The sequence below is a fragment of the Crocuta crocuta genome, unplaced genomic scaffold, assembly GCF_008692635.1.
Source record: "Crocuta crocuta isolate KB4526 unplaced genomic scaffold, BGI_CrCroc_1.0 scaffold346, whole genome shotgun sequence".
Classification (NCBI taxonomy): Eukaryota; Metazoa; Chordata; class Mammalia; order Carnivora; family Hyaenidae; genus Crocuta; species Crocuta crocuta.
In genome coordinates, this window is record NW_027527957.1 from 58,417 (window position 1) to 70,631 (window position 12,215).

At 34.8% G+C, this 12,215-nt stretch overlaps 1 protein-coding gene across 1 annotated transcript in view; it reads right to left on the reverse strand.

The window, feature by feature from the left end:
• The window catches only part of TLL1 (tolloid like 1), a 210,187-nt gene that overhangs the window by 50,164 nt on the left and 147,808 nt on the right, over positions 1 to 12,215 (reverse strand). Inside the window, exons 10-12 of the mRNA XM_077752745.1 lie at positions 10,301 to 10,403; positions 7,743 to 7,859; positions 6,430 to 6,575 (exon numbers count right to left, since the gene is read on the reverse strand). Of these exons, the coding sequence (XP_077608871.1) occupies positions 6,430 to 6,575; positions 7,743 to 7,859; positions 10,301 to 10,403 (366 nt within the window). The remainder of the gene's footprint in view (positions 1 to 6,429; positions 6,576 to 7,742; positions 7,860 to 10,300; positions 10,404 to 12,215) is intronic.

Sequence of the window (12,215 nt, forward strand, 5' to 3'; positions counted from 1 at the left end):
TCAGTGGCTTAGTCAGTTAAACATCCAATTCTTGGCTTCAATTCAGGTCATGATCTCACAGTTCGTGAGTCTGAGCCCCACATCTGGCTCTGTGCGGACAGCATGGAGCCTTCTTAGGATTCTCTCTCACCTTCTCTCTCTGCTTGTCCTCTGCTAGCTCTTTGTCTCAAAATAAATAACTAAACTTAAAAAATGGTTAAAATGGTAAATTTTATACTTATTTTACTATACTAATAACTGTTAGACTCTAGTTTTAAAATACAATTAATGTAATCCACTACATAAATGATTATACTTTTAAACATAATATAATTTAAAATTGTATACACAGAGAACAACACTAAAGTCATTACTTTTTGTTTTGCAGAGAAAAATGTTTAAGAAAAGTATGCAAAGGGGCGCCTGGGTAGCTCAGTTGGTTAAGCATCCAACTTCAGCTCAGGTCATGATCTCATGGTTTGTGGGTTTGAGCCCCACGTCTGGCTCTGTGGGAACAGCTAGCTCAGAGTCTGGAGCCTGTTTTAGATTCTGTGTCTCCCTCTTTCTCGAACCCTCCCCTGCTCATGCTGTCTCTCTGTCTCAGAAATGAATAAAACATTAAAAATATTTTTAAAAAATTAAAATATGACAAAAAACCTAATGTCAATTAGCATTTACCATTAAAAATAAATTAATTTGGGAGAATCTCAATGTCTGTGTGGATTCCCAATAAGTACCCTACTAAATTTGATTTTCTCTTGTTAAAACCCTCAAAGTATGCTACTTTGATTTTCTCTTGTTAAAAACAATAAAAATGATTTAATTTTAATAATGGGAAAGATACAGTAAAGTCTAAGACATAATGCTATCAACAAAGGGAATTTTGAATAAAAAATGGAAAGGCTTAACAATAGAACATTATTTTGCTACTATTTTATTGAATATTTCACTATTTAATATTATTTTATTATTACTATTAAATATTTAATATTAATGAATAGATCATTACATGTCAAAATCAGAGGAATATATATACATACAACCATGTGAAAATGAAAATCGTGATTCTGGGTTAGTTTTATTTTCATGTGAATTGGGTTTTTTAATGTTGCTACTTGATTTTTTTCCTTTCATTTCACAAGTATTTTTAACTCTTCAATTTAATAAATATTTGCTGAAAACCTACCATGGCCTGGTAATATATACTCGACAGTGGATAAACAGTGGTAAATATAACAGACATGTCCCTGACTGACAAACATATGTTGCTTAAACAACACAAATGCACAAATGAAGAGAGTTAATAAAGGGAAATAATTAATACTATGAGAGAATATAGATGCATCTCTCTGCTACTAGGATGTGGGCTCAAGGGCGCACAGGCCATGGAACTAATTTCAGTCACAGTGCTACCGATTATGAATTGTGTGACCTTGAGCAAGTTTTTGTAAATGAACACAACTAATCTTTCAGAGAACTAAAGCCTCAACCATAAATCTAAAGAGCTACTTAATTCTCTTTGAAGTCATTAATCAAAATATATTCTTAGCCAAACATCCAAAAACAATACAATGTGAACAAAAAACTGTTAACTAATTAAAATCTCTTTGCTTGGCTTCCTAAGTCATTTAAAAGACTACTTAACTTAAACAATATAAAATATTTAGAAGAATTAAAGGATTACTTTTAGTCGGGCAATCCAGAAAGTATCAAGATAAGAACTTCTGTGTATAGTTTATAGTTTGCAGTAATGATGGGTAAGACTATTAAACATTTGTGATTTTCATAAGGGAAGTATAATCAAATCAGAGTGTGTAGAAAGGTTGACAAGCACCTCAAACTTAATCCCACTTAAATTAATGACGTGAGGATTTCAATGTAAACGTAAGTAAGCTCTGGGTTTATTTCACTTCTTTTCTGCTTTATTGACATTTCTTTGAAGTTGTTACTATAAACATTTCCAGTCTCCCAAACTTTTTCTCTTCTGTTTTTCTGCACATGGAAAGTGCTCCAGTTAAATAGTAGTATAGAGGTTTTTTTTACAAATAACTCAAAAATGATTTCTAAAATGATATACATTCATGTACAAACCTACTTAGTATTGGCCTTAAGAAGCAATGCACCAATAAGTACTAGAGAAGAAAAAGCTTCCCAAATATAATTACAGAAGTATCAGGACTCTACTGGCCTCCACAAAGTATCCTTTCCCACTCAAAGATACCTGAAATTCATTAATAAACATACTTGTTCAGATTTTCTTTCTGTACTTACATTAAAATCTAAGTAGCATTAGGAGAGATAAAATCATTACATAAATTCATAGAGGTATAAATAATAGATAATTAGTAAGTTATTTACTGTAGGCTTTAACAAAATTTAAGGACCCCTTTACCTGAAAGGGGAGAGTGTACCATACAGAATAAAACAGTTATAAAAACAGAAACAGTTTTTGAAGAAAGGCTAAGACCAATATCAGTTAATAAAAACTGTTTTGTCAGCTAAAACCACAAAACACTGTGAAGTTGTGAGGGCTGTCTTTTTTAATTCTACATCTTCTAAAATGTATCTTCTAAAATGTATCTTATCTTATCTTATAAAATTCTACATCTTATAAAATGTATAAGCTGTAGATTGAAAATACAATGCATAAATTGACATAAACAGATACAAATTAACTAAATAAAATAAGTCACCTAATGACCACCAGAACAAATTAAAAACATATACCCAGATGATCCTGAGTATTCATGGTAGTTAAGTTATATAAAGTTTCTGAAAACACTGAATTAGTGAATTCTGATTCATTGTTCCTGGGAAACTACAGATTAGGTTCTTATGAACTTCCGGTCACAAAATTTTTGCCAATCAATCAATACACAACCTTGTTTTATGTGTATTTCTGTTGAAAGACAACTTAATATATATTGCCAATTCATGAATACGACTTGCAGGCAACCGCATTATAACTCATGCCTGAACAATGTTTATATAACACATATATTTTCTCCATTAAGGCACATCAGAGCTGGGAGTATGCATGTCAGATGACTCAAATATTTTGCAACTCTGTGCGTGTCCATAAATGACCTAGAAAGCACCATGAGTATTGATTTGGGGGTTACAAATACATTTTAATTGGTAGGCAAATTTGTAAATATAGAATCTATAAATAATGAATATTGGCTATACCTGGATTTTGATGCTGGTTTAGTACTTACTTGTATGATACTAAGTTAATGGCATATGTTCATTTGCCTTACCTAAAAGATTTAGATGCTATATTAGAACATCTCTAAACTCCTTGTCACTTCTGAATTTCTTAGAACCCAGGATCTAGTCTAAAGTGAGCTACATGGCATATCAGGTTGTACATAATCCAAATTTGTCTTACCTACCTATCTCAACTTGTTTCCGTTTACATAGAAACTTATGTGTCTTTGATAAAGGAATGATATATTCATTGCCACCTACCAATAACCACGCACTCACATACTCTCTTACCTATAATCCATCCATTATTTCATCTTTCCCATTATCATGTATTAATCACACATCTCATGATGTTGAAGATATGGTGATTGACAAGACAGGTTAAGATCCCTACCCTTTGGTGATCATATTTTAGTGAGAGAGATAGTAACCATGTAAACAAACAGATCCATAACAAATTCCAGTAGTTATAAGTGCAATAAACTAAAATAAAATAAGAATGGTTTACAGACAATTGTAGGTTAAAAAAATATTTTAGAGTTACCAGGCAAGGACTTTTTAAGGAGATGATGATAAAGCAGAGATCCAAACGAAATGAAAGGAATAAAAGCAGGAACTTAGAGGTATCAAGAGCATCAGGGACCAGAAGACCAGAGGGGCTGACTCAGAGAGTGAGAAGGAGCTTGGGACCAATCATGAGTTGTCTTGGTCCATGATCATTCAGTCTGGGTTCTGTTTTAGGTGTAATAGAAAACTCCTAAAAGAACTTAAGCATAGTGCTATGACATAACTTACATTGTAAAAATATCACTCTGGGTGTTGTGTGGAGATCAGGATATGTAGGGCAAGAGTAGAAACATGAAGCTCTTACTAAGTTCCAAGAGAAGGAACAGCTGCGGGAACAGGGTAGAGGCCAGAAAGTGGGATAAAGTGGTCATGTATGGGGCACTGTTGGAGACAAAGCAAACGAAATACATGGATCGGTTGGCCTCAGGGTCTAAGAGAAAAGTTGAATCAGGGATATTCCTTGACTAAACAGTCAAACGTACTGAACTAGTAAATGCTAAAATAGGGAAGACTGAAGAAGAGTGGGTTAGTGAGTAGGATGAGAGAATCAAAGATTTGGTTATGGTCATTTAAAGATGAGAGACCTATCCGACATTTAAATATGTCCAGTATATTAATGAAGGAGAAAGAAACATAAGGAAATACAGTGAAATGAAGAACGGATGGGAACCTAGAAATAACAGATAAAATGTACTGTCGGCCAAACTATGACAGGACTTTTCCCCAATCCCAAATCTTAGTAATAATTTATTCATTCACTCAATCAGCAAGTATTTTTTAAGCAACTACTCTGTGTCAGCCACGGTTTTAAGTGCCTGAGATGTAAATCTTTCCTATCTGTCCTTACACTATCCTATTGTTGAAGAATATCACTGTAACTGTATTGGCATTAAAAAAAAATAACAACACCTGCAAACCAACTAAACCTTCTATATCTCGGAAATTGTATCACAATTTTTAGATGCATGGAATTAGTTTTATATGCCTTCTCTATAATAGTCTATCATTTCTATAATAGAATTGCATAAAACATTCAATTATATATTGAAAGATAGTTCATCTCTTAGTTATTTGCAACATCACAAAATTACAAATAAAGCAGTCATTAGGCAGCTAATTTTTCACTGAACAAGATATTTTGGTCTAAATAGGAGGTAAATCCTACACAATTTTAGTTTACTATTAACAATAAGGTGGTTTATTTGAAATTTTTATCATATTATCGATCCATTAAAATAATAAAATTCCGGGCACCTGGGTGCCTCAGTTGCTTAAGCATCCGACTTTGGCTCAGGTCATGATCTCATGGTTCGTGGGTTCAAGCTCTGCATTGGACTCTGTGCTTACCGCTCAGAGCCTGGAGCCTGCTTCAGATTCTGTGTGTGTGTGTGTGTGTGTGTGTGTCTCTCTGCCCCTCCCCCACTCACACTCTGTCTCTGCCTCTCTGTCTCTCAAAAATAAATAAACATTAAAAAAAACTTTAAAGATCAAAATTCAAATATGAGTCAAATAATTTCAAGAATTAAGTTTTCCAAAAATGCAAGATTATCAGGAGCATATACTACAATCTCATGATCACATAAGAGAAGATGATTTTTCATGATAAAAGGAAATATGTCTGGGAAATTAAATGGCACATGCAAAGGGGTACAGGCAAGTATCAAAGAAACTTCGTACACAGACTGCAGGTGGAGGTGAGAGGTTCTCTGGGTTTATGGGTAACATCTGGATTCCCCTGGTGTTTCTGCCACGGAGACACCGACACCACCACACTCACTGCACTCAGTGGCAAGTATACTCTGGCAGAGGACTGAGTTCTCTACAGGCTTCTGATTGCCTTCTAATCAGGGAAGAAATCATCTCTAATAATGGCATCTGGATCTCTGACCCCTGTATGAACCTACTCACACCGTCTCATCATTCCTTCCCACTTCACCTTGGGGTCTCGATTTCTAGGCTGATTCTTTGATGTAAAATACCAACGAGTTCTTGACAAATTCCCCCACCTCTTGGCTTCTAATCCTGACTCAGTTCCGCCTGCCCCACTAAAATGACTCATTAGCCAGCTTGGTAGTTTTGCACCCAGACTTTGCTACAGAATTCTGACTAACCTTTGGTTTATTGCGCCCTTGTCTCATAACGTAATGTTGGTGCCAATCTCCTCCCCAATATAAGTTTTTGATGAAACTGAAAGCTAAAAACACTTAAATCTCTATTTCTGATATGAAAAGTTTTCTGTGCAATGGTAAAAAAGTGAAAAATGGATTTTCTCCATAAGACAACAACAAAAAATGCCGGTCTACCTTTTAACCTCTTAGTTTACAAGAGAAATAAAAGTTCTATTATTTAATGGACTCTTCAAGCAGTCTTGTGAAAGAAGCCTGTGCATTTGTCAAAGGAAACTATTGTCAGTACTTCAAACATTCTAATTCAAATGGCACGGTTAATGTAAACTCACTTTAATCTTCTTGAAAATGTCTGCAACAGGAGGAAAGAAGGGAAAAAAAACAACCTCTTTCACTCTTGATGTTACATTTTTATAGGCAATCCTTTGCTTCTCCTCTGATTAAAAAGTGGATTCTCCGGTTCTCTGCTTATTTAATGAGGATCCCCTTAAATGGCACTGTCATTTATGGAGGATCTGTTCCGTGAAGGTTGCCTAAAAGACTTTACCTCAAAGGCCTGAAAGGTCAATCCAACATAGTAGTCTTCTGACACTGTTATTTTCCACACACATTCTTTCATCGGTCTGTAGTCATCAGGATAATTAGGAGACTGAATCTGTCCCTCATTTTTACGTATCTCGCCTCCACAGATTGCTGAGGGCAAAAATAAACAAATATATAAACCCAGACATACCATTTCATTTTCATTTTCTTCTGAGATAACATTTTAGTTCAGTGCCTGAAGCTGAGTACATAAAGACCGGGTTATAAAAATCAAAGTTGGCTGCTTGCACTGTTGTAAAAATTTAGATGGCAAAAACGTGGCCAGTTAACTATAAATATCAGATAATCGCAGAGGAATATAGGATTTTTTTGGGTCACTATTTACATCTTTACAAAACACAGCATTCTTTTTAACTTTTAAAAACCTTTTGAGATTTTGTAAATGTATTCTATGTGTTAGAATATTCTATCATATGCTGTATGATTCTCTGAACTGGTTCTTACAGTCTTTTGACCTCAAGTAAAATAGTTGATCAAGAGGGATGCTCCACAGAACTCTCTGGGCCTCTGGCAGTGAGCTAGCATCATGTGTTCAACATCTGTGGCTCCATCCAAATCATCCTTTTCACTGCCATACAGTTAATCTCTAAAACAAAATGCTTCTGTTTTCTTAAAAGTTTAAGGGAAGTGGAAATCTTCTGTCTTCTAAATTACCTAAACTCCTGTACTAGTAGAGGCAGGAGCTAGGAAGGTCTCTTCGGCCCACAACCTGGCAAGAAATGGGCTGCTTTTAAAGCCAGGATGCACAATGCCCATTTATTGTTTAAGAGAAGTATAGAACAAAGTGTCTAGTAAATTCTCCCTTGAATGCTGAGTCTCTCACTTAGACAAAGTGTGCCCTAGAAATGTGCACAATTGCTTTCTTTGCAGTTTCCTATAACAGGATTTCAGCAATATAGGGACCAAATAGACACAAATCTAGTACAAATGAAAAATCATAATTTCTTCATGACATTTTAATACCATCATGGAAACAGATGGAAATTTAAGAGCTCTTGTGCCATTTCCCCCTCACACACCCCTGCATACATTTATATGCTACTATGTCACTGGTACCAAAAACCAGGTTCTTCTTGCAATTTAAATGTACCAAGTACTTTTCTGAAAATCAGTTCTGTGAATATCGTAACACAGATTTAGAAAACTTCGTAATTCAAAAATAATGGGTTACAATATCATTCCGATGAGACTGAGAGAAAGGACATTTCTGCTAAGAGATCTAAGGGGAAGCAATCTCTAAAACTTAATGTGACTTGCCTTCATAGAGAGCTGCAAAGCCTTTTCCCACCCAATTACTGCTGCTACGAAACTCAATCCACATTCTGCTGTCTGTAGAGGTAAGAACGTCAGGCAACTTGTCCCCACAGAATCTACCTAAAAGAAGTAAAAGAATAAAGAGAGACTCCTAAATATGACTCTATATTCTAATTGCTTTCCACACTAGCTACAAATCATATATATGATTTGTATATATCATATATATATGATACACACACACACATATACATATATAATACCTGACTTAGTTCCAATACTCTATCCTGAGTAACTAGAGCTAGAAGTATGCTTTAATATTTACTTAATAAAGATGGATAAATAAAATAATCTCTTCATATCTATTTATAATATATAGGAACATACTGTCCTCAGATTAACTGGATGGTGTCAGTATCACTGTCTATAGAATTAGGAAACAACTAGGGTAAAAGACATATTTATGAAAGGTCACATGATACATTAAGGTCGAGAATATTCTTTTATGGAGAACAGAAAACAGTACAAAGGATCTGAGAACAGAGTGGCCACTGCAGAGTAGTAACTTGGTGAAGGATGTGTCTCAGCCTGAAGTGGAGCTCTTTGTCTAGTCCAGCTCGATGACGACCCATCAGGGAGACCCACATACTGCTCCATAGACCTTACATTACTGCACACATTCTAGTTCATAAATAAAGTTGTAATCTGCAGTGCAGTAGGCAGGAAGGCAAACAGTACCTGAAGCCTTGTGTATGAGTTCTGATTATTTTTAATTGTGTATCCACAGCGGAGTATAATACCAAATGAATATAATAATACCTGTCATTTCTTCTTTCTTCCCTCAACCTTCTACAAATATTTATTGCCTCACTGTATGCCTACCACTGTGCTTTAAATTTTCATATGATGGTTAAATACCGCAGTCCACATGAAATAATTTTACAAACAATACATTGTCATCCATTTCTGTGTGCCCCCGGCAGGGATGTCATATGTAAGTTTAGTATATGAAAAAATGATAGTCAACTTAAATTCATACTAAGAGTCAACAGATGAAGAAGTGTCTTCCTAAATGGCAAAGTAAATTAGGAACATGCAAAAGAGAGTAGTGTTTCTTAAACTGTAATATGCATATGAAATGCCAAGGAGTCTGGTAAGATACAGTCTCTAATTCAAGAATGGAGTGGAAACTGAATATCTACATCACTAACAAGTGATTCTGATGTTGCCAGTCTGGTGGCTATACTTTAAGGATCAGGCGTTGGGGGAAAGAGTGCGAAAAACTTTCCACAGAAAACCATGATCAGGCTGAACCAGTCTGGTGGACCACTATAGACGCTGATAGCATCCTAAAAAAGAAGTGTACTTCAATATTTAGCTTTAGATTTGGTTCTTCAATATGAATTTAATGAAATGTGTTCTTTGGGACACACATACGTACAATACAAACTGCTTCGCCTAGGCTAAGAAACGAAGTGTTCAAGACAACATGCTCCTCAATCTGACTTATCAAATTAGTTCAACTCTATTTTTTCTGTTATTTTTAAACACTTCTAGAATCTCTTGGACTTCCTAAGACTTTTAACATACTTTAAGATACAACAGCGTTCATTCAGCAGGTTTTAGATGTTAAAAAAAAGGAAGTTCTGTATGGCACATAAACACAACTGAGCAGAACTACTCCTAAAAATAAAGGTAAAGTTGTCATTTCAAAAAAATCAATATAGAGTAGATACTTCATGCTCACAACAGCTCTCACCTTTAAGCAAAACAGAGGGCAACAGTAAAATGCTTCATGCAAGTTAATGGTGTGGTCTGTGGTTAAACTTTGGCAGTGGACTTTTGTGAGCACCAAATCTGAGCTACAATTTATGATACAAAGTACAAATGCTTCTTCTCAGCCACAAAAAACTCCCTGGGAAGCAAAACTGTGAGGCCTAGAGGAAGAGCTAACACGCGTGGCAAAAGAAATCAGCCACCAAACATGTCACTAACGGCTCATATTCCACTGCAGTAGCAAACAAAACAAAACACACATATGTACACTCAGATAATTGATCTGGTTTTCACATTAAAATAATGCTTAAATTAAATATATATAGGCGAAAGCTACTCTAAATCATTATACTCAGAGCCAAGTATTTCCTCATAATGTAAGCTACTTTAATGTCAATCTATTTATTTGTATTTTTGCTGAGGTTGAAAGGGGTATAATAAAAATTAAAATGTGGACCCCATACATTTTTAACTCTAAGATAACTCTTGAGTGAATCTATTTTGAGGGGCACCTGGGCGGCTCAGTTGATTAAGCATCCGACTTCGGCTCAGGTCACGTTCTCTGCATTCGTGAATTCAAGCCTCGCGTTCGGCTCTGTCCTAAGAGCTCAAAGCCTGGAGCCTGACTCAGAATTCTGTGTCTCTCTCTCACTCTGTCCCTCTCCCTCTCACATTGTCTTTCTCTCTCAAAACTAAATAAACATTACAAAGATTTTTAAAAAATCTACTTTGGGCAGGACAGACTATATGCATGGTCACATAGAGAGGGTAAAGTAGTCTCTTACCAAGGAGAGGCGATTTCCTCCAGTACCCATCTCTTACTTCAATGTAGTCATACCAGCACAAACTGCTCTTGTATAGGTCCATTGTGGTAAAATTTAAAACAATCTGCAAAGTAGAGCATAACAACACAAAGAGGAAAATGACTGTAACCGCACATGCTAATTTGATTCCTGGAGATTAGGAACCCAGGACTACAATGAAAACAGATTCATAGCTAATTCTTCTTTTTTTTTTTTTTTCTGTTAGTATACCCTTCATATATTTTCTTGACAAAAGCCTCAAAAAAAGAAAACCTTTTCTCATTCCCATTGATATTTGATAATATAGAGACACAATGTCAAGTTAAACTAAACATTTTAGCAATTAAAGCAAAGTTTCTGTAGAAATAGTTTAAACAATTGTGAGACAAACAGAAATCTTTATTCAAATAGTTTGTTTTGAATGCTTTAAGATAAATATGACTTAAACCATGAGACATTCTGATTTTGCCATGAATGTCTTCTTTTTAATAATTTATTTCAAAGACGAGTCAGACGTCTACAATTATGTTAAAAATTACCACCATGTGCCATGTTCCAAGAACATAATATCATTGTATATGTTGAAATGTTTTAAATACAAATTTGAATGTGTCCATGTAACTATAATCAAAGGCAGATGTCACTACACTTCTCTAGATCCAAGAATATATATTCAAAGACCTTTCAAGTTATAAGATCTTGCACATGCCTCTTTATTCTGTACCTTGTTTTGAAATGATGCTGCTTTTTGTTAAGATAATTCAGATAATTCAAGAATGACTCTAAGGACAGTTTTCTTACTGCTTTATAACAACACTTTATTTTTCAAATAATTAACTCTTCTGGATTACACTAAATGCAGAGCCAAACTAACATGAGAAATATACCCACCTGAAGTAAAATTCACTTGGGAAATACGGTTTTTTATTTGCAAAAGCTCATTCTAAATGTTATTCTGCGTAAAGTATCTAAGATACTTACCTGATGTGTGTAGTAAACCTCTTTTTAACTCTGGAAGTTGAAATAGACTTTGGCCTAAAGCAGCAAATTATAAGTATTTAAATAAATGCTTCGGTGACAATATAAAAATCTGAATGTAAGAGAACTCTCAAGCTCAAGAAATGAATAAAGTATATAAATCATCTATGAGTGCTAAATCCATATTCCAGAAAAGTACTACCATTTTTGTGTAAGAAAACATCTACTTCTCCCCTTTCTTGAACATAATACTTAACAGAACATAAGTAACTAATTACAGCAAATCAATCCTTTTTTAAAGTTTTTTAAAAATACATTTTTATAGTTTTTTAAAAAACATTTATTTTGAGAGAGAGAGCAAGCTTGAGTGGGAGAAGAGCAAAGAGAAGGAGAGGGACAGAGAATCCCAAGCAGGCTTCAACTACTAGCATGGAGCCTGATGTAGGGCTCAAACTCATGAACCAGGAGATCATGACCTGGGCTGAAGTCAGATGTTTACCTGACTGAGCCACCTAGGCATCCCTATGTCAAATCAATCCTAAACTAGCTTACTTCTTACAAGAATTGAAGATATAGCATAACAATAAATATTTCATGCCATCTTGTATTTCAGCAACACAATGATCATCATTGAAACTGTACACCAAAGTTGGTTATAACTGCCCATATAAATACTCATTTTATAGAGACAGAGACTAAGAATTTGTCTAACTATAATGAAAGTTTGTACTTTATAATGGCATTAACATTTCACCATTAAACTCAACCTTTTTTGATTTCCTTAAACATGTACTTTCTTAATTCCAAAAAGATAAATCTCCCAAAGACATGAAAGTAGAGACACACTGTTCTGTTTTTTAATGTAACACAATAATGGAGCATTTTAATTGTTCATTTATTTCTGTGTACTTTATTTATA